Source organism: Vanessa cardui, chromosome 28 (assembly GCF_905220365.1).
Source record: "Vanessa cardui chromosome 28, ilVanCard2.1, whole genome shotgun sequence".
Classification (NCBI taxonomy): domain Eukaryota; kingdom Metazoa; phylum Arthropoda; class Insecta; order Lepidoptera; family Nymphalidae; genus Vanessa; species Vanessa cardui.
In genome coordinates, this window is record NC_061150.1 from 5,292,401 (window position 1) to 5,316,832 (window position 24,432).

At 34.3% G+C, this 24,432-nt stretch overlaps 1 protein-coding gene across 1 annotated transcript in view; it reads left to right on the plus strand.

Moving 5' to 3' along the window:
- Positions 1-24,432, plus strand: part of LOC124541698 (Kv channel-interacting protein 1) — a 92,012-nt gene that overhangs the window by 44,023 nt on the left and 23,557 nt on the right. The window contains exon 2 of the mRNA XM_047119629.1: positions 22,362-22,663. Within this exon, the coding sequence (XP_046975585.1) occupies positions 22,508-22,663 (156 nt within the window). The 5' untranslated portion in view covers positions 22,362-22,507. The remainder of the gene's footprint in view (positions 1-22,361; positions 22,664-24,432) is intronic.

Below are 24,432 nucleotides of genomic sequence, written 5' to 3' on the forward strand. Positions count from 1 at the left end.
ATCGACTTCAAAGATCTGTTTACTAACTTTGTTACCTTCGTTGAATTTAAAATATAAAGCGTGTTAAAACAAAAGAGATTACAGTATAAGACAACTTAGATGTAACATCAGCAAATTCAATAAAACCGATCACTGCTGATTCACACAACCAATAGAAACAGCTCCCTATCGCGCCACTCGACGCTATTCGTCGCTATAGATTCTCACGTCAGTTCAACCCGAAACAGCAAGTGCATGTAAATCCACGTGACAAATCGACGAATATATTAGGCTACATGATATTACAAGTTATTACGTTTGTGTAAAGATCATATTCGCATAAGAAATATGTATTGATGATTTGGGATAGCGTACTTAATTCGGATGTGATCGGTTTTACGAATTTTGCCGATGCTACATCTAATTTGTGTCGTATTATACTCGCTATAGATCTATTTAGAAATTAAGGTGCGCCGTAAATTATAGGCTTATTTTAGTGTGAGTGGCGCTTGTGCTTACACGATATCTTAGTGTGCGTGAGATGACTAATGTTAAAATAAATACAGCCAAAAAATACAAATTTATATTTGTAAATTTAATTTGCTTATAACAAAAACGACGCGGTTTTATGATTTAATCTTATATTTATATTAATAAATGAGTTGACGTCTTTTTTTAACGCCTAACTGAAAATACTATGAAAATAATTTACATAAAACGTGCGAGAAGAGGCAGTGCGTTTTGAACAAGGTTTTAATATAAAGCTTCGCTTGACTGATATACTCGTTTTAAATAGAGACTATCAACGTTACTTAATTTAATTGTTAATTATTAGCGGCCCAGTGGTAAGAACGCGTGCATCTTAACCGATGATTTCGGGTTCAAACCCAGGCAAGCACCACTATATATATGTGCTTAATTTGTGTTTATAATTCATCTCGTGCTCGGTGGTGAAGGAAAGCATCGTGAGGAAACCTGCATGTGTCTAATTTCATCGAAATTCTGCCACATGTGTATTCCACCAACCACAACAGCGTGGTGGAATATGTTCCAAACCCTCTCTTAATGGAAGAGGAGGCCTTAGCTCAGCAGTGGGTAATTTACAGGCTGTTACTTTACTACTTTACTTAAAAATAATACAATGTATTAATTTATTTTAAAACAATACGTGTAATTTATAAATTAAGAAGACTTAAAAATTATTTACATTTTCAAATGCAACATCTTTTCACACGGAGAGAGCCTGGCACAGATTAAACAAACAAAATGTCAGCGAAGACATTTTTTTTTTTTATAAATGGCCAGCCAACTGCAAATGTCTGCTTTCGTTATTAGCCCGTTGTTAACCTGACTATCTAGCGGATGTATAGCGCTGTAAAGTGTGATTTTGTAAAACTTTGTTGTTACGTTTTTAAACGTATCTTTTAGTGCCAAGGCTAGTTATATAGGCCGAGTGCTGATCTGTTATCGTTTTATGGAGTTAAATCGTGCCGTAATGAAATGTTTAAGCGTCTAGACTTTTCTATGGATTTATTATTTTTTATTTTGTTGCAAGGAATAATGTTATTTTACCTTCGCCTTAGTATTATGATTTATTAGCTGTACTGACTTCTAGCGCATTACAATTTAACAAAAAATATATTGTTTGATTTACAGATTTTACTATAACTTATATATTCTGTATTAGGTAGCTTTTGTGATGTTAATTTGTTGATGGAAGGAACCCAACGCGACATCAGGCTTGCGCGGTGTACTGGACAGTATTCAGACATGTCAGCGTGGCTTTACTATAATTTTAACATAAAAGTAGTCTAACTTACTCCTTATTACATCAGCTGTATCACATCAGCCAGTGAATGTCAAAATTGGGCCAATCGAAATAAACTTGATTCAAGTGGGCTTTTACAAGCACTTTTGGATCGTCATTTAGTAATTAAGTGAAGCTACCACCGGTTCGGAAAGTAGATTCTACCGAGAAGAACCGACAAGAAATACAGTAGTTACTCTTCTTCAACATTTAAAAAATATAATCATGTTAGTTAAATACAATTGTATATGTATGTAATAGATCATGCCTAGAAGTCAACAGGTTGTCGCTACGGTTTTTGAAGATGGCAACATAATATAAAAAAATAAAACATAGGCGGGAATTTAAACTCGCGCTCGGCAGAAAACGCTGGAACCGGGAACATTGTGATAACTTTAATTTTCATTACTGTATCTCTTTATATATTCTTTGCATCATTTGAATAAAGAAGAACATTATTAATTAATATCAAGAGTTATCTTTCAACAATTAATTAACAAAAGTAACTTTAGTTATCAAACATTTATTAATTCCACGCTTTTTTATAATCTACAATTATTCTAAAGATTAACCGGAACAAACATTAGTGAGACAAAATAAAAAATGTTATTTTGGCATATGTACCGTGTATATATCTATTTTATTTTACTTCCAATGTTTTGATAGCTTAGTTGACGTTTAAAGTGTCATTAATTAAATCCATTGAATATTGCTATCGCTAAAGCCATTACACCAAGAATTGAATTGAATTGCTATCGCTGTCAAATTTCATTTCATTCATTTGTCTTTTGTCCTGTTACGAATGTAATATACTATATAAACATAATGTGTATGCTGTTAAATAAAGATTTATCTTTTTTGTATCAGATTTTTAGTACCAGCGATACTGAGATAAGCAAAGCGATCTTTCAGTGATATGTCAGCTTTATTCTATTGTTAGTTTTATTTTTAATTCTTACATATCAGATCACAACTCTTGCTATGAAAATATAAAATTTCGCCGCCTTACTCTAAAATTAAATATACATTAAATGTCATTACACAGTATAAAACAAAGTTGCTTACCGCTGTCTGTTCCTATGTATGCTTAGATCTTTGAAATTACGCAACGGTTTTGATGCAGTTTTTTTTAATAGATAGAGTGATTCGAGAGGAAGATTTTTGTATAAATATATGGACAGTACAGTAGAGAATAACTGACAAATTTGTAAGCATTGTAAGACTTTATTGTTACTTGGTGGTAGGGCCTTGTGAAAGCCCGCCTGGGTAGGTACCACCCACTCATCAGATATTCTACCGCTAAACAACAGTACGCAGCATTGTTGTGTTCCGGTTTGAAGGGTGAGTGAGCCAGTGTTACTACAGGCACAAGGGACATAGCATCTTAGTTCCCAAGGTTGGTGGCACATTGACGATGTAAGGAATAGTTAATATTTCTTACAGCGTCATTGTCTAAGGGTGATGGTGACCACTTACCATCAGCTGCTGCAACTGCAACTCGCTAGTTTGATCATATTAATATCTTAATTAGGTAAATAAATAACTTTGCAAGCAAGAAGTCAAGTGAACAGGGGAACGAAAAATTTAAATTTCATAAAAAGAAAATATCATTCGTTCACAATTCGTTTTTCAATCTGTGGTGAAGATTACGTTTCAAAAGAATAATTCCCACAAAACGCACTGGATCCATTCACTTAACCCTGCATTAAAAATGCAATGTAAATGGAAATTTCACGTGAAAATGTGCAGAAAACGGGAACAGGTGCTACTTTCGTATATACAAAAACAGTAGGTAGGTAAGTGGGTGAGCCAGTGTAACTACAGGTACAAGTATAATATATAATAAATATGAGACAACATCACATACATTACTCTGATCCCAATGTAAGTAGCTGAAGCACTTGTGTTATGGAAATCAGAAGTAACGGAGGTACCACAAACACCCAGACCCAAGACAACATAGAAAACTTAATGGTAATCTACATCGACTCGGCCGGGAATCGAACCTTCAGGGACCTCAGAGTGCCGTACCCATGAAAACCGGTGTACACACCACTCGACCATGGAGGTCGTCAAACAAGGGCTATAACATGTCTTAAGTTTGGTGAAGAATTGCCTTGGGGCACCTACCGTGACCCCTATACGCTTTTGGTCAGTCCTTGAGCCCTGTATTTATATGGCGAAATCAAATGCCTTTTTATGGACCCTACTTAGGGTTTGGACCTTGGGTTCTGCGGCTTAATTTAGCCGCTTAATAAATTACAATTATTAACGTATTCAGTTATCATTAATAAACAGGTATAACGCATGCTAAAAAACGCTTGATAACTCAAAAATGGGGGTTAAAATGATTGCAAATAGTCACCCCTATCACCTCCTAGCGGATGTACGTCGAGTTACCAATAACCTTGTATATATCTTTATTATACCCGTGTGTAGTCGGGAAAGTTAATAAGTGAACTATGATATATAGATTATTGTACACGAATGAATGAACAGGTTTAAGACAATATAAAATCGACGCGGCGCCGCCGCTGGCCGGGTGCCATTTCGTGCAGCTCTGTTATATGAAATTAATTTAACAGCTTCTGTGTTTTGATTGGTGCAATTATATTTAAGTATTTCGTATCATATATATAATATTATATAGCCCAGTGGTTAGAAAGTGTGAACATGATTGCGGGTTCATACCCAGTCAAGCACCAATGAATATTCATGTGTTTTATTTGTGGTTATAATTCGTCTCGTGCTCGGCGATGAAGGAAAACATTGTCAGCAGACCTGCATGTGTCTAACGTCATAGAAATTCTGCCACATGTGTATTTTACGAACACGCATTAGAACAGCGTTGTGGAATGTGTTCCAAATCTTCACCTCATAGGGAAAAGAGGCCTTAGCCCAGCAGTGGAAAATTTACAGGCTGTATACTACAAGATTAGTAACAAATAATGTACTATACTTGCCACACACACACAACAAAAGGGTTGACTGCTTAAGAGAGGGTCACACCGTTAGTCATACTGTCACGATACGCATCAGTCACACCCTTGAAGAACGCGAATAATATTTTCCTATTAACACGTTGGCTGTGGGCATTTTTAAATTTTTTCCATACCTGCAGTAAAGGGGGGGGGGGGGGGGTTTAAGGCCTTGTATGAAAACTATCATAATTATAGAGGCTTTTTAGACGCCGAAACGTTTTAGAAACTAAAACACAATATGATGTGATCGAATTTTATTTTTTATGTGCGGTACGTTGTCAAAGACCTCGCATTAAAGTATGACCACCATAGCGTTCTGTTTTCAATAGTAAAGTAAAGTAACAGCCTGTAGATTTCTCGCAACTGGCTGACTCTAAAGGCCTCCTCTCCCATTAAGGAGATGCCTTAGAACATAGTCCACCACGCTGTTTCAATGCGTGTGGGTGGAATACACATGTGGCAGAATTTCTATGAACCTAGACACGTACAGGTTTCCTCGCGATGTTTTCCTTCACCGCCGAGCACGAGATGAATTATAAACACAAATTAAGCACATGAATATTCAGTGGTCCTTGCCTGGGTTCGAACCCGCAACTACTACCTATATAAATATCGGTTCCCAAATACAATTCATACGTTAACAAATGCACAGAAAAGATAGGAAATCAGAAGCAGCTCCCACGCGGTCGATAACCAGTGTTATTTATAAATACTACACCGTCTACGAAATCTCTCGATTTCGTCGGACGCCATTTGTAAATTAGATCAATTGTGATATTTTATTTCCTACAAAAAATCACTAAGATTTCCTCGCTTGTAATCTCAATTGGGATTTAATTTAGACTTAAACAATTGATTGTTTCGTAATACGTTCATAATTTATTTTATTTCCATTGAAAATACATTTTGTGTAATGTACAGCTGTTATTAAGAAACGATGTTACAAAACCCTATTGGTTTTATCAGAACATCGATTGTTTTGTTATCAACACACCATAATCATCTTCCTGCCCTTATCCCAATTTCATTTGGGGTCGGCGCAGCATGTTTCCTTCCATACTTCTCTGTCAGACGTCATCTCACAAGTAACATTCTTTCTAGCCAAATCGTCTTTCACACAGTCCATCCAATTTTTCCTTGGTCGGAATATGATACGAACCTCCTCCTCAAAGGGAGAGGTGTTAGCCCAGCAGTGGGAAATTTACCGACGAGCAATTGGCATTTGATGGTAAGTGGTCACCACAACCATAAACAATGGCGCAGTAAGAGATGTTAACCGTTCATTAAACCACCAATGTTAAGAATCCTAATAGTCTTTTCCAACATAGTTAGTTACGTTGCTATTTCAAGCCTTACCTCTAATCCACACAACTAATTGCTTAGTATTGCCACTTAATAAATTAATAATTAATTATTAATTTAATTCTCGTGTGTAATTAAAATAATGAAAGCAACTAGATAATTAATAAAAGTAAGTAAAGTAAAGTAACAGCCTGTACATTTCCCACTGCTGAGATAAGACCTCCTCTTCCATTAAGGAGAGGATTTGGAACATATTCCACCACGCTGTTCCAATGCGGGTTGGTGGAATGCCCATGTGGCAGAATTTCGGTAAAATTCGACAAATGCAGGTTTCCTCACGATGTTTTCCTTCACCGCTGAGCACGAGATGAATTATAAACACAAATTAAGCACATATATATAGTGGTGCTTGCATGGGTTTGAACCCGCAATCATCGGTTAACATGCACGCGTTTTAACCACTGGGCCATCTTAGCTCAGATAATTAATGCCGTTAATTATATAAAGCACAGTAGTATGGCATTACTTTTTGGGTTTGATGTTACCATAATAATAGTAATATTAGTTTGTAAATTTCCCGCTGGTTGGTTGAGGTTTCATCTACCCTGGAGGAGAAGGTTTGGAGCGACTTCCGCCACGCAGCTCTAATGCAGATTGGTGGATTCAATGTGGCAGAATTTCGTTGAAATTAAAATTAAATAGAGATGAATTATAAACACATATTATGTTCATTAAAATTCAGTGGTCTCATCATAATGAAGCTACATACGTAATATTAGTTTAATATTAATAAAGTAAAATTATTGACCATGGGTCTTGGACCATATTAATTTATAACGTTTTATATAGATTAATTTTATTATGCCCTACAATAGACTATTTGACTGGTTTTTAAAATTAATTTTATATTATTTAGTAGATGTTAAGGAACCCAGCAAAAGTGTTTTTTTATTTTTAATACATATTTGGCGAAAAATATCATATTAATAATTCAATATTTAAATAACGCGTGAAAACGGTACTTGGACAATATGGCGCTGCGATGGGGTCGGTGACGTCACTTGCCTGTATTTTAACAAGCAAGTGACTTCATCATAGATTCATAGGCCGTGGCAAACGTTTAAAAAAAAAGCATTTTTATTTCTGGATTTCTGAATGAATTAAGTATTATTTTCAATTTACCAACCATTTTTAAACTCATAATATAAACTGATTACAATAACTGATATTTCTTTTCGCATTGTCAAATAGCCTATTTGAGCTGATCGAATTTAAATAAAAGCTCGGTGTGTTGTAAGCTGTTACAGTACGGACGAATAAATCCACCGGCCAATGTTTATAGCTCATATATTTCACCTCTACTATGTTGCGAGTTTACTTTACTAGCTTTTAAATATACATACGTAACTAACATTATCATTGTTATCTTTATTGAGATATATTCGTACATTCTTGATACTCTCAAGCACCGATCTTTCTGTCCTAAATCAGCTTTTCCTACTTCCTCTCCGTTACTGGCAGCACTTGCTTGCTTTTAACTTTTACTAGGTTACGCATTAGGTGACGTTTTGTCATTATGGCACTCATGATGCACCAGGTAGACCTTACCTGGATTCCTTATCAAATAAAAATTTTAATTTAAAACTAACACATGATTTTTTTCATTTACAAAATCATATTAGATACTACTAAAATAACGGTGTATCTTTACTGTATTGTCCATGTATTATATACAAAAACATTCCTCTCGAATCACTCTATCTATTAAAAAAAACCGCTTCAAAATTCGTTGCGTAGTTTCAAAGATCTAAGCATACATAGGGACAGACAGCGGTAAGCGACTTTGTTTTATACTATGTAATAATGATGATTGTAAAAGAGTATTCTTTCACTATAATTTAATACCTCCTTGTCTGTCTGTGTGTTAAGTGTTTGTAGGTGATAAACACAATAGAAGGATTTATGTGAAAGGCTTAGGTGAGTTATTTATTACGTTTTTGGGTGAATTGACTGAATTATGACGTAAAACGTCGGAACAAATCACGACAACCGGGAATTTCAATGTGCACCGCATGAACCAATCATGAAACACTAATATGTATCACGACACAAATGTGATACGTATTGTAACCAATCACAAGAGGGCATACGCCAAATAAACAACATCTGATAGCGAATTGCCGCGACACCATCGGCCGAGAGCTGGTTGCTCTCTGACACTCGCTGTGGATTTGCGACACAATGACGTTTCGAACGTCGACGAAACTGTTATCGGAATTTCGGAAGTGAAATTACAGCGTGTGTAAGTAGTTGAGTGTAACAGCGTTGTGTTATACAAAGAGATATATCAATCATGAGCTCTCAGTGCGCGATACAGCTGAGTTATTAGCGAATATGTAAATCTAAGGTTCGATCATCTTTATTCCCACTTCCATTGGAATAGGGTATAGACCCTTATTTTATCCGAACCGGTCTTTTAAATAAATCAAAAATTACAATCAAAATATACTTTTGTTGTCACTACGGTTTTTGAAGTGGGCAACATTATAAAAAAAAAGAATTGGCGGGAATTTAAACTGACTGACCGGGAACATTGTGATAACTTTAACTTTCATTACTGTATATAATATATCATATCTTATATGTTCTTTGCTTAATTTGAATAACGAAGAACGTTATTAATATCAAGAGTTATCTTTCAACAATTAATTAACAAAATAACTTTAGCTTATACTTTATTTCAAGTAGGCTTTTAAGCACTTTTGAATCGTCATTTAACAAATACATTAATAGAAACTGTCACCGGGAAATAGATTCTACCAAGAACATCAATAAAATCACTAGTTACTCTTCTTTAACGTTTTAAAAAAAAACCAGCCATGTTAGTTAGTTACAATTATATATGCATGTAATATATCCTGTTTGGAAGTCAACGCTTTTTTATCGTCTGTGTAAAATAAGAAAATAAAATTAGAAACTTCTGTAAAGATTTCTTTCATAGACATTTTTAGGGAATTCGCTAGTTTTCACGAAAGAAGTATTTAGTCTACAAGTTATAGAGTAAACACTAAACAATTGTGTAATTGTGTACCAGTACTGGCGCGCTTTTCTCCACGGAGGTTGAAGTTTTAATTCGGGAAACTCTTTACATAGGGTGACCATAAACATGGTATCAAATAGGGAACGTCCGAGGTTAGAAGAATTTCTTTGAGCAAAATAAAAATATGTTTCATTCTACTATTATTCTATTTACTAGTCACCCTCTGTTTTGCACGGGTACAATGCTGATACTAAAAATACTATAGAATTTGTTTACTTGCGACATCACATTAGAAACTTTTAAAATTATCAGTATTTTTACTTTATGTTTGGAGCCCAAAAACCTCCCTCTGGAATCACTATCTAGTAAAAAACTGCAACAAAATCCTTTACGTAATTTTTAATTTCTAAGCATACATAGGGACTGACAGTGGTAAGCGACTTTGTTTTATACTGCGTAATGATTTGAATTCTCATTTTAAACAATTATATCAGTGAGTCAGTGTCACTAAAAGCACAAGGAATCTTAGTTCCCAAGTTTGATTGTCCATAAGTGGTCCATTTGCCATTTTTTATGCTATAGGTTGGCGAACGAGCATTTGGGCCACCTGATGGTAAGTGGTCATAATCACCCATAGACAATCGCGCTTTAAGAAATATTAACCATTTCTTACATCGTCAATGCTTCATCATATTCGGGAATGAAGATGTTATGTCCCTCGTGCATAAAGTAACGCTGGCTCACTCACCCTCCAAACCGGAACACAACAATACAGCATACTGTTGTTTTGCGGTAAAATATCCAGGACCATTCAACCTATTGGAGGACCTGGGCATAGGTAATTACCCTATGGGCCTCTATGACTTTGACAGAAAAATATTTTGTATAGACAAAGAGAGTAAGTCTTTAAAAAAAAAAGGTTATATATTTATATTTATTGCCTATCACATGTTTGTATTATATTTATTTGATCTGAGGGACTCCTATCGGTCGTAGGGCACTGGACACAACAGTCTACTAGTCTTAACCTTAGACACAATCTGTGCTTTCTGTATTCACCATCCCACGTGACATTAACGCAATAAAACACAAATATTCCACAATCCGAAGCCGTCGCGTAAAGAATTCTTCCAAGTTTTTAATTAAAAATTAATAAGCGAGTTGTAAGAATTTCAAAGATTTCATTGCGTCGTTTTAAAAAATAAACTCAAGAAATTAAAATGTTAACTTTTTTATGTAACATCTGTGTTATTAAGACTTTTTGAATTTAACGACTTAAATGTCAAATTTATTCTGATGTTAGTTCCGCTTGCCGTTTATCCTGAGTGTAAAACCTGACCTCTCCAGGAATAGGTTTTAGCTACAACTTATCCGTTTCTGAATCCTTAGCTTAGCGAGGTCTTATACGCCTCGTAAGTGTCTGCCTTGAGTAGCTAAGAAAAACATAGATTTATTTGTCGTGTGGAGGCTTACTTTGACCCCGTATGCACACTTAACTATCCTGAAAAAAGAATCAAAATATACTTTATTAAAAAGTAGCCTTTAAAGCACTTTTGAATTGTCATTTTAAAAACTATATTGAGTGAAGCTACCACCGGTTCGGGAAGTCGATTGTACCGAGAAGAAACTGAGTAGTTATACAGTCACGTTAGTTAAATACAGTTATATATGTATGTAATATATCCTGCCTAGAAGTCAACAAGTATTCATTCCACGCTTATTTATCGTCTGTCTGGACATAATGTAAAGTAACAGCCTGTACATTTCCCACTTCTGAGATAAGGCCTCCTCCTCATTGAAAGGGCTTAGAACATGTTACACTACGCTGTTCTAATGAGGGTTGGTGGAATGCACATGTGGCAGAATGTCTATGAAATTAGATACATGCAGGTTTCCTCACGATGTTTTCCTTCACCGCCGAGCACGAGATGAATTATAAATACAAATTAAGCACATATATATAGTGGTGTTTGCCTGGTTTTGAACCCGCAATCATCGGTTAAGATGCACGCGTTCTAACCACTGGGCCATCTCAGCTCTGTCTGGACATATTATATCGTCTGATATATGTCCTGCGTCCCCGGTCTTTGAAATCGATCAAGATAACATTACCATTATATCAACACATATAGAATAATAGGAGATTTTATTGGAAAAAATGCGAATTTGGTACAAGTTCCAGTGAAAGGGATGTGAAATGTTTCCAATACGTAACAGCGGAAACATCTACGCGGAACTGACATTGATATACGATCGAGAATATTGTCTGTGAGAGAAAACACTCTTCTGAGTTTGATATTTTAATAAAACTTATCATGTTCGTGTAATGAAAGTATTCGAATGCGTTCGTAGTTTTTTTTACTTATAAAAAAATTCAGTTTACTGGTTTAATTAAACAGACAGACATTTACTTTCATATTTATAATTTTAGTATAGATAAATAATGCTTCAGCGTTTTTTTGTAAATTAAAAGATTCAATATATAAATAGAAGTCGTTCGCGGCTTCGCGTTTTATGATTATGGTTGTGATGTGTCAAGCATAAAAAATAGCCCATGTTCTTTCTTGGAGCTCAAGTTTGCCTCACACCAAATTTCATCAAATTCGGTTCAGTGGTTTGGTCGTGAATGAGCGACAGACAAACAGACAAACAGAGTTACTTTCACATTTATAATATTAATATAGAAGTATTAACAGTTAAATTATACAATAACGAATAATATCAAAGCCAAATTACCTGTTGATTTCCAGGCAGTATATAATAATTTAAATAATTGTATTAACTAACATGACTATGTATTTTTTAAATGTTGAAAAAGATCAACTACTGAGTTTCTTGCCGGTTCTTCTCGGTAGAATCTACTTTCCGAACCGGTGGTAGCTTCACTTAATTGTTAAATGACGATTCAAAAGTGCTTGTAAAATCCCACTTGAATTAAGTTTATTTTGAGTTTGATTTTGCTAATTTAACAAGTTACTATTGACAAAACTTATGGTCACTCTACGTTTTATAAACATGCAACAAAACCATAGCGCAAACTTGTTTTTTTTAAACGGTTTACGATCGTAAATTCTCTTTGATGCCGTGATATTGACTTTGAAAGTTTTTTTCCGCTGAATTGAAGTAGACACGTGTTGTGTTATTCTTTAGATTTTTTTTATGTTTTTCAGGTATTTTCTTGGTTTCCTTTTTAAAATGATATTTAAAAAATAAATTGTTGACATAATAGCAACTACTACCAACTTAGAAGGGAATCGTCGTAAAGAAAAGTAATCATTAAAAGTCTTAACCAAATCTTCCAGCATACCGAAGTAGACTCACAAACAATTTTGAATCATGTATAATGTTTTAATTTTAAATTTATCGGAAAGAAAGAAAAACAACAATTCCCAATTATACGAATTCACAATAATATATGATACTAGCTGTGCCCGCGACCTTGTACGCGTTTGAATTTAACAAAAAAATAATATTGTGGCCTTAGTTACTCCTTATTATATCAGTTATCTGCCTGTGAAAGTCTCGTTAAAGTCGGTCCAGCCGTTCCAGAGATTAGCCGGAACAAACAGTCAGACAGACAGACAAAAATAGTAAAAAATGTTATTTTGATATGTACCGTGTATACATACAACCGTGCATTGAGTAAAAAAGGGCTATTTTAATATTACAAATAGACACTCCAATTTTATTATATGTAGTATATAGATTAACGCTATCACCAATTCCTCTGTTGTATGGTGTATTTTGTAGTTCTTTTTTTTTTAATTGTAAAACCACCATAAACCCACTGTTACAGTTAAGCTTAAAGAAAATGTCGTTTGACATTTCGTTTATTTGCAAAATGTCACAAATAAAATATCATAACAAAAGTTGTATAAGTTCATTCGAAGTTTTATTTCTTCAAAACAAAATGGCAAGTGTACTAAAGGAATCACAGATACACATTGACACAAATAGTGAAACTATGCTTGGCGTACAGCCAATGATAAAAAAAAAATAAAGAAACGAATTCGCGATAGACTTCCATGAGAATCACGTGACCTATCTATTTATTTAAAGGAGTTTGTATATGCGTTTATGAAATTCTATAAAATGATATATGATTGCATAGCATTATAAATAAATGTTACACATCATATATTATCTGTGGAATTTAACAGTCAAGTGGCGTTCCATTTGAAAAAATCTATCAATTCTGACAGATGTTAAATAACAGATTACTAAAACATTATGATGAATGAATGAATGATTATATCTTATTTATTAATAGCGTAAGCCGATTTTTGTCCGAGTTATTATGGGATAATAGCTGCACATAATAAAAAAGATTTTTTAGAGTAAACGAACAGAGACATAAAGAGGATTCTTTATTGCAATTACTAAATTTAACATTAATTTAATATTAAAGATACTGGCCGGTAAGCGAGCGGTACTACGCATGTATAAGAAAAATAATTAAAAACATAAACAAAATTAAAGAAACTAGTTATCGTCAAACTATTTTCCCGCGAAATTTCGCGTTTATTCAAAGGACCTATTTCTATTCCAATAGTCCTAGCCGGAGATCCACTAGTTTACTATTATTTAGCCAAATACAGTGAAAGAACTATTTTAACTTACAAATAATACAGTATAAAAAAATAGTACTTGTTAATATTATACTCGACGCCCAATGAAAATATGTATCAAAGCAATGGACCACAGTTAATGAACAATTTGACTGCCCTCTTGGCACAAAAAAGCCATAATTTAAAAAAAAAATTGACGTTTAGTAGTGACATTTGACGTTTATAGTATGACAGCGAATGTCAAACGTAGTTGCCAAGTATAGCAAGACCAAGACATTGCTTCCTTTGGTGAAATAATCTGTGCCCTCTTGGCACAAATAAAATCCATATAAAAAATACATTGCTTCGTACGCACGTAACATTGCTTAAATAATCTGTGCACTCCCGCCACAAATATTTTGGTGTACGACAATCTATCTATCTCAAAACAATCTAAGGCACTATATTATAACAAGACCACATTGATCATCGTAATTAATACAGATAAAATATAGGCAAGATATTTTTAACCTATGTAAAATTATAATGACACGAATAAAAAACACATACCATTAGCTTAGACATGTCAGTTCAAAATACATAGCAAAATCATTCCAGTCGCTCGGAAAATAATTACGAATACACACACAGTATAGCGGATACATTTATAATTGTTTTAAGGCAAAGGAATAAATCAATCCTCCATAAATAATGAAAGAGCTCCAATAATGTATTCCAACATAATATTACAATGTTATATCATATACTAATATGACCTAGTATTTCTACAGTTTACGTAACGTTTGCGGTGCTGTTAAAAGTTTTGAAAAGTTAAACAAATATCAACTTTGAAAAACTCATCAGAATTGTAAATGTGGGATTATTAAAACGTACAATCAGAATATAAAAGACTCACGTCATCGTATCCGGTATATTATTTTAGCGCCAAACGCAATTTGAGCGCGTAAACATATGTCAGAATGACAGGTGACATATTGCGTTTTACGAGGTTCTTTATTATGTACATATTGCTTTCGGAATTTGTTTATTTTATTTGTGTTGAATTTATGTTATGTAAAACAAAGGATTTATGTGAAAAGTTTTGGTATAGAGTTATTGATTTTAATTAAACCTCGAGATTCATATGAATTTAAATATCATTATTATTTTCCCTTAACCTTAACAGCCTAATAGTTAGACATTTATAGAGCTGATAATATCCAAATTAATATTAGCTTAGTATATTTTATAAGATGGCACAAATGCATCTTAACCGATGATTGCGGGTTCAAATCCAGGCAAGTACCACTGAATATTCATGTGCTTAATTTGTGTTTATAATTCATCTCCTGCTCAGCGGTGAAGGAAAACATCGCGAGGAAGCCTGCACTAGTCTAATTTCATAAAAAAATTGCCACATGTATATTCCTCAAACCGTATAACAGTGCTGGAATATGTTCCAATCGTCATCCTTTGTCTCGTTTTAAAAAAAAGCCTAACATCAAACTCTTGCTGTTTATTTCAAATTGATTAAAAAAGTTAGTCACTAAGCTACCAGTTTTGATATGAAACAGTTATTACGGAGTCACGCGGGGTCGCGGGCATTATTGTGATCACGATACGAAACCTACTGATAAAATCTGTTTTGACTTACTCGAATAACACTGACTCGGTAAGGTTCTAACTGCGATTTCATTTATTTATACATGGAACTTTGTCACATTCGCTTTCACTTAATAGTATCGATCACGTGGTTTGTCCGCAACGTACTTCGCGTGTAATTATAATATGGAGTCGAGGAAAAACGCATGCCAGCCACTCGCACGTGCCAACTTCTATGATTTGAATACGTTAACTGGCATTCCTGTATCTGGCAATGTACATTCCATGACATTTGATTTACTGGCATGCAATGCGAAGGGGACGCGGGTTCTGCTAAGCCCGCACTTGGAACTGATCAATTGACATCGTTAGTGAATGCTCTCGAGTTTATTTTTCATCATCACATTCGATTTTAAGGGGGCAAGGCTATGGGGTTATTAAATTATTCAGATAATCATGTCTGGTACAGGGTTTACTGACAATATCTGATCTGTACCCTGTGACCTCCTGAGGCGAGATGGCCCAGTGATTAGATGATTGCGGGCTCAAAACCAGGCAAGCATCACTGAATATTCTTATGCTTAATTTGTGTTTATAATTCATCTCGTGCTCGGCGGTGAAGAATAACAGATAACATATAATAGAAAAAGGGCTATAAACTTTTATATATCATTTATTGTTTCTATAACACAACCTGTAACCCTTCTATTAGAACAACCGCCATTAATAGAGATTAGAGAGGAGGGTACAAACATTTTTTTTGTAGGCGTCGCCTTGACTATTACATTATAAATAATAATAAATATGAGACAACATTACTCTGATCCCAATGTAAGTAGCTGAAGCACTTGTGTTATGGAAATAAGAAGTAACGACGGTACCACAAACACCCAGACCCAAGAAAAAATAGAAAACTAATAGTAATCTACATTGACTCGGCCGGGAATCGAACCCGGGACCTCAGAGCGGCGTACCCATGAAAACCGGTGTACACACCACTCGACCATGGAGATCGTCAAACATTGCACAGACTAACAATTTTACAACAGTAACATCGTGAGGAAACCTGCACGTGTCTAATTTCGTAGAAATTCTGTCGTATGTATATTTCATAAATCCGCATTGGAACAGCGTGGTGGAATATATTCCAAAACTACTGGCTGTTGTTGTTGTTTCTGATGACCGCCATTACAGTATTTCGTAATACTCTTTGAAAATGCTTCATTATCATATCATATAAAACTTATTTTCGTTACTGTATATAAATATAACTAATGTAAACCATCCACACTGGAACAAAAGTCTCACCTTCTCCGAAGATTCGGGACTAATTCCATTACATCACTGGCTAGGAAATACACAAGTCGTAGAAATTTGTTTAACACGTGCTATTTTCCTCGCAATGTTTTCCTTCAATTCTGATTGCTGGATAAATTATAAACATAAATAAAGCAGGAACAAAATAAATGATAGCGAAGATAAGTTCAGAGATTCGTTAACGATCTACTTTTGTTATTTAATATATAAATATTTGTTCTATTGTATCATTAATAATATGCTGTTTTAATTTGAAGGGTGAGTGAGTCAGTGTAATTACTAGCAAACGAATCATAACATCTAGATTACATTGTTGCCCGCATATTGAATTTTACAACAGCTAATGTACAATCAGAGTAAGAGAAAGTAAGTTTTTAAATTCATTCCTTTATCAAGTCTTAAACTCTTAGTACCTTTTGAATCTAAACATCGAATCATTGCGACGCAATATGTCATTCTCGATCGGTAAAGCAGATTATCGCTCATACTGAGCACACGAAAATAGATCTTAAGGTGACGAACCTTTTCTTTCCCCGACTGCACATACATTGCACAACCAGTGCCTTCCTTTTTTTTGTGGCTTTTATTTGTGCCAAAAAGGCACAGATTTTTTCGCCAATGTCACGTGTGATGGAGAAGACACGATGGAGATTGATCGGTTCGGTCGAGATTACATGCTCAAATTAATTTTGAAAGTGCCTTTCTCTTATATCAGTTAAAAAATTAAAAAAAAAAAGTCATTACTGTCAATGACAAAAGTTAAGCAATACATTGTTGCGATAGTGGCTTACCTATTTTAACTGTAACACGTTACGTCATAGTAATATTCGTAGGTCGATTTACGAGCGTTAAATGGCGCCCGAACTGGGACTCCGAACTGTTAATAAATCATCGATTTTATTTGTTCGTAACACTGTGTTATTAAAATGAGTCCACTGAGAGTTATTTCTAGGTTAGACCGGTTACGTGTATATTAAAACAATGAGAGGTACAGTGGATAGAACGCTTGGACCTTAATCCAAGGTAGCAAGTTGCAATCTGGATGAGGAGCAATTTGTGCTAATTAATGCATATAAAGTTATGTATTGCCGTTTATGTATCTCATACGTTCCACTGGGGCGAACTGAATAAATAATAAATCAATAAAAAAATAAATTTATTGACATGAAAAGGTAACATAGTCGCAAAGCATCCAGTGGTCCCGCACTTGGCAAGCCTTGTGACAAGCCCACTTGTGTTGTTGGGTACCAGCAACCGGTTACAATTTCATGTTATTAACAGGAGCTCGGACTATATGATACGACCCTATATCTAATTATATAATAATACAGCATATATACAAGGAATAGAAAAATATGTAATACCCAAAGAAACAAAAACAATGAGTGAATTAATTATTACTTAGTTAGTTAGTCCATGAATGATAGGATACTTTGGAAATGAATCGATATTTTCTTGATTCTTTGTTATAATCTATATATATATATTGTTGGAATAAACAAGCAACATCAGCGTCAAGTCATACAACTTCGCTATTTAAAAAAAAAAAGGCGGGAGATTCGCAGTTGAGAACTGCAATGATAATTATTACGGTGTAATGTGATTATTGATGGTCATTTGTGTTGTAGGCTACATGTTTTTCTATTGTGGTAGATTGATTGTTATTTTAAATTAAAGATGATTGTTTTAGAGGTTAACCTACTTCCTACTTCTGGTTCTAAATATATATATTATAGATGTAGCTTAAGTTACTTCTTATTGCATCAGATAACTGTCAATCAATTGGTCAAGCCGTTCTCAAGATTCTAGAGACATACCGTACTAGAGACAGCCGGATAAAACAGGCAAAATTTGCAAAAAATATTTTTAGGTATATGCATATACCTACACATGTATTCAAAATCAAAATAAACTTTATTCAAGTGGCCTTGTACAAGCACTTTTGAATCGTCATTTTACAATTAAGTGAATCTACCACCGGTTCGGGAAGTAGATTCTAAGAGAAGAATCATCAAGAAACTCAGTAACTCTTTTTCAACATTTAAAAAATACAAAGTCGTATTAGTTAATACAATTATTTAAATTAATATATGCGGCCTGGAAGTCAACAAAGGTTATTTTAATATTACAAACAGACACTCCTATTTTATTATACGTATAGATATAGATTACGATCTGCATAACATCGGACTGCATAATTTATTTTGATTAAAATGGCATTAATGGCTGTTTGTCGATAATCTCTGGTTATTGTTAGCAGCTTTTGCGGTGGCAGTTTGAATCCAAATATTTGTACGAACAGATATGGGATCAGTGCTTTTGTTCATCGTAATCGTTGTTCTATCATTGTTAATTAATGGCGGATTTATTATTATCGATGTGGTAAGTTCTATGCTGATAGCAAAAAAAATAATTTAAAAAAGGAGGTTCTCAGTTCCATTGTTTGTCTGTATGTATGCAGGTATGTTTGTCCGCGAACACCTCGCGTTTGGCTAAAGCTATTTGGATGCGGTTTTCAGAAAAGTATTTGTTACATTCATGAAAAGGTTTTAGTGCTTTAACCGACTCGAAAAAAAGGATGTTCTTTGTTTGATCCATAATTATTAATTTGACGATTATTGATGAGTGAAAACTGGTCATGTTTTATGATGACGCCTATGATTGTATGTAATTATTAAACAGATAAAAATATAAATTAAATAAAATCAATATCAGGCACCACTATATACATATATATATGTGGTTAATTTGTGTTTATAATTCATCTCGAGCTCGGCGGTGCAGGATAACGTCGTGAGGAAACCTGCATGTGTCTAATTTCATCGAAATTCTGCCACATGTGCATTCCACCAACCCGCATTGGAACAGCGTGGTGTATTATTCCAATCCCTCTCCTTAATCAAAGAGGAGGCCTTATCCTAGCCGTGGGAAGTTTACAGGCTGTTACTTTACTTTTACTTTACTAAGGGTAATGTATAATAATGACATCCACTGCTTCATATTGCTTTATAGTCCAGCCATTCATCTAATCAGTTATCTTCATTTTCAATACATAGTATAAAACAAAGTCTCTTACCGCTGTCTGTCCCTATGTATGCTTAGATCTTTGAAATTACGAAACGAATTTTGATGCGGTTTCTTTAATAGATATACATATATAGAGAGGTTTTTATATAATACACGGAAAATATAGTAAATAAACAAGAAAATATCTATAGTATATTTAGTATCAGCATTGCAAAAGTGTGAAGCTGGGGTAGTACATAAAAAAACAACAATTAAGAAAATTATATGTACAACACAATAGTAAAAACTTTATCAAACGTATACACGACGTAATGACTTGTTCAGTAGTCACGGTAGCCCAAGACATGCGAAATTAATAAATATTTAACACATATTTATAAAAACGACGACAATAGGCTATTTGCCTATGCGAAAAATAAAGTTTCAATTATTGTAATCAGTAAATATTATGATTTTAAAATGTTTATTAACGAAAGTTGAAAATAATACTTAATTCCATCTGGGTAGGTACCACCTACTCATTAGATATTCTACCGCTAAACAACGGTACACAGTATTGTTGTGTTCCAGTTTGAAGGATGAGTGAGCCAGTGTAACTACAGGCACAAGGGACATAACATCTTAGTTCCCAAGGTTTGTGGCGCATTGACGATGTAAGGAATAGTTAATATTTCTTACAGCGTCATTGTCTATGGGTGATGGTGACCACTTACCATCATGTGGCCCATATTCCAAAAAAAAAAATCATTTAAAAATCCATAAATAAAAATGCTTTTTTTTAAACTCTTGTCACATGACACAAAACGCAGGAGCGTTGACCAATATGACGAAGTCACTTGCTTGTTGACCTTACTTGCTTACTATACGTAACACAGATTAAAATACAGGCAAGTGACGTCACCGAGCCCATTGCAGCGTCATATTGTCCAAGTAGCGTTTTCGCGCGCTATTTAAATATGGAATTTGTAATATGATATTTTTCGGTAAACATTTACTAGAAATAAAAAAATCTACTTTACGAGGTTCCGTAATTTCTACTAAATAATATAAAATGGATTTTAAAAACCAGTCAAATAGCAAAATCGACATCTTACGACGTTATGTTATTCAGCATTTTAAAAACGTATTCTTCGAAACTTAAGTTGAAATAACACTGAAATATAGTGTTACTATATCTTTACAATTTATACAAAAGGTAACAATGGTAAATTGTTAGGAAAAAAAATTAATTTAAAGTAGTACACTTGTTTCTATGAACTAGTTGCTTCTAACGTAGATTTCGCGTTCAGAGTATAACGTGTTTTTATTGTTTGCCATTAAATGCTATGGATTAATTTTTTGACGTTCCTAAATTTTTTTTTTTTTTTAAATAGCAACCCCAACCGACTTAGTATGAGTGCAATTTATTCAAAATCAAAATAAACTTTATTCAAGTAGGCTTTTATGAGCACTTTTGAATCGACATTTAACAATTGAGTGAAGCTACCACCGGTTCGGAAAGTAGATTCTACCGAGAAGAACCGGCAAGAAACTCAGTAGTTACTCTTTTTCAACATTTAAAAAATACATAGTCAAGTTAGTGTTAAATACTAAATTATTTAAATTAATATATCCTGCCTGGAAGTCAACAGGTATTAACGCCACGCTTTTTTAAAATCTATAAAATCTTGTATCGAATAATATGCCTTTTTTAATCAATGTATTTTTTATAAGCGATTTGAATTTACGAAACGGCAAAGTTATAAATGTTTGCAGAATTATTATATATATTATATACGTATATTATAATATAGCTCAAAAGCGTTTGAATAAAGAATATTTTAATTCTGAAACTAAATTTTAAAACTACCGTATCATATGTAGATACAGGACGTAATATACAAACATTTCTATATTTTCAGTTAAGCACGATCGAAAATGCTTGGCTGCGTTTATCGATTATTAAATTACAGCTATCGAATTCTTGGAAACACAAACTAAATGCCAAAAACTTAATACGTTTTGACAACTTAGACGTGCGCTTTAATGGCGGCTTGCCAATTTAACGCGGGAATCGAGGTAACCAATCGTATCACTCGCTATAAGTTATTTATCATGGCCACCGGAACAGTTCCACTGATATATTTTTATTGTAAGGACTAGCTGTGCCCACGACCTTGTACGCGTTTGAATTTAACAAATATATATATAGTAGCCTAAGTTGCTCCCTATTATATCAGTTATCTACCAGTGAAATTCCCGTCAAAATCGGTCCAGCCGTTCCAGATATTATTCGGAATAAACAGACAGACATACCGAGAAAAATTGTAAATAATGTTATTTTGGTATATGTACCGTGTATAAATAAATATGCATTGAGTAAAATGGCTATTTTAATATTACAAGCAGACACTCCAATTTTATTATATGTATAGATATATTATCTAAACGTGAGCCGAGATGGCCCAGTGGTTAGAACGCGTGCATCATAACCGATGATTGCGGGTTCAAGCCCAGGCAAGCACCACTGAATATTCATGTGCTTAATTTGTGTTTATAATTCATCTCGTGCTCGCCGCTGGAGGAAAACATCGTGAGGAAACCTACATGTGTCTAGTTTCATTGAAATTCTGCCACATGTGTATTCCACCAACCCGCATTGGAACAACGTGCTGAAATATTTTCCAAACCTTCTCCTCAAAGGGAGAGGAGGCCTTACCCAACAGTGGGAAATTTACAGACTTTTGTATATTATCTAACCAAAACATTTCTTGTTACAGATATCCCGGTACCATCCATTTATTTTGTGAAGTGTCGACGTCATAAAGAATCCAGTGCAGATTAAAAATATAAGTGTCAATTCGTGTCATGTGCTAGCCACAGATTAAAGACAAGACAGATGTGCGTGTGAATAAAATAATTAATAATGGCTACGCCGCCGGAGTCTCCCGTTGAGGAACATGCTTATGAATTGGAGCCAAATCGGACGCCCAAGCCAATTCCGGTTGCTTTGGAAGAGTTATGCAGACAGACTAAGTTCACGAAGCAGGAGATAAGGGTCATGTATCGAGGTTTTAAAACGGTAAGTACATTTTCAGATTTACATGAGGCTGATTTTGAGTACTGTCGGTACCCTGGTCCAGGTTTCCTCACGATTTTTCACATATCACAAGATCTTTTAAATACTGGATAGGTAAGTAGCCTTATTTTATAGCTCACTAGCTGTGCTTTTGTACGCGTTTGTATTTAACAAACAAAAATATTATTGTAGCCTAAGTTACTACTTATTATATTAGTTATCTGCTATGAAAGTCCCGTCAAAATCGGTCCAGCTGTTCCAGAGATTAGCCGAAACAGACAGACAGACAAAAATTCTAAAAAATGTTATTTTGGTATGCGTACCGTGTATACATACATACGAATTGAGTAATAAAGAGCTATTTTAATATTACAAACAGACATTTCAATTTTATTATAAATGTATGTATAGATTAATGTTTTGGGTAAATTGCCTGAAATATCACGATTATTGGTAAAGTAACCTGAAATAAGAAAATTTGGCTTCCGTACCACCAGACACATAGACAGACGCTGATGTAACAACAAACACATGCTTACAAGATCTTAAATGCCCAGTAAAGGAACAGAACTGTTTATTAACATAAGAATTAATAACATTAAACGCCAAGCGTTTCGACATCAAAAAATAAATAAATAAATTATGCCGCAGCTAACGTGTTAATCGTTCCACTAACTAATCTAAAGCTCAGGTAACTATATAGAAGCTTAAAGTCAGTTTTCAATTTATTATTTACTTAGATTAGTTAACTATTCCCCGAGCGTCCATTTTCGTGGCAGATTTAATACTATAATTACAACACAGCGGAAAGATTGTTATAAACCTGTCTCGTAAATCTCAGCTGAGAAGGCCAGTGGTTAGAACGCGTGCATCTTAACCCATGATTTCGGGTTCAAACCCAGGCAAGCACCATAATTCATCTCGTGCTCGGCGGAGTAGGAAAACATCGTGAAAAACCTGCATGTGTCTAATTTCATCGAAATTCTGCCACATGTGAATTCCAACAACCCGCATTGGAACAGCATGGTGGTGTTCCAAACCCTCTCCTTGATGAAAGATAAGGCCTTATCCCAGCAGTGGGAAATATACAGTCTGTTTTACATTAACTCGTAAATCTGTTTATTTGTGAAAAATTGAAATATCCAGTATAGTTTATTAGATTTGCGTGAATATGATACAATTTACTTGGTGGTAGGGCTTTGTGCCCTTCTGGGTAGGTACCACCCACTCATCAGATATTCTACCGCCAAACAACAGTACTCAGTATTTTTGTGTTCCGGTTTGAAGGACATAACATATTAGTTCCCAATGTTGGTGGCGGAATAATGTAGCCATCTGCCAGCTAAAAAAAAATTTGAAATGCATTATGAGTTCCAGAGATTACCCCCTACATACAAATTTACAAATTTTACCTCTTTATAATATTAGTATAGATTTATGTTACCGAAACGAAGTCGGGTTTATATCTAGTATAAGAATAATACGAAATACAGAATCTTACCGAAGCACCTCGCATGTATTACGTTGTTGGCACCGTCCAAGGTCCCGGGTTCGATTTCAGTTGAATAATGTGTTTGTTTACGCGCTATAAATTCAATGGTGTATGAATAAACTTAGAACATGAACAGTTACAAAAATATACAATTCCAGTTTTATTTTGAACGAGGAAACATTTGCTGTTTGCGTTTTAAATTATTCTAAATTTAAAAATGTTTTTTTTTTTTTAATTTACAAACAAGGTACTTATGCATTACCACTATTTTACGGTATAA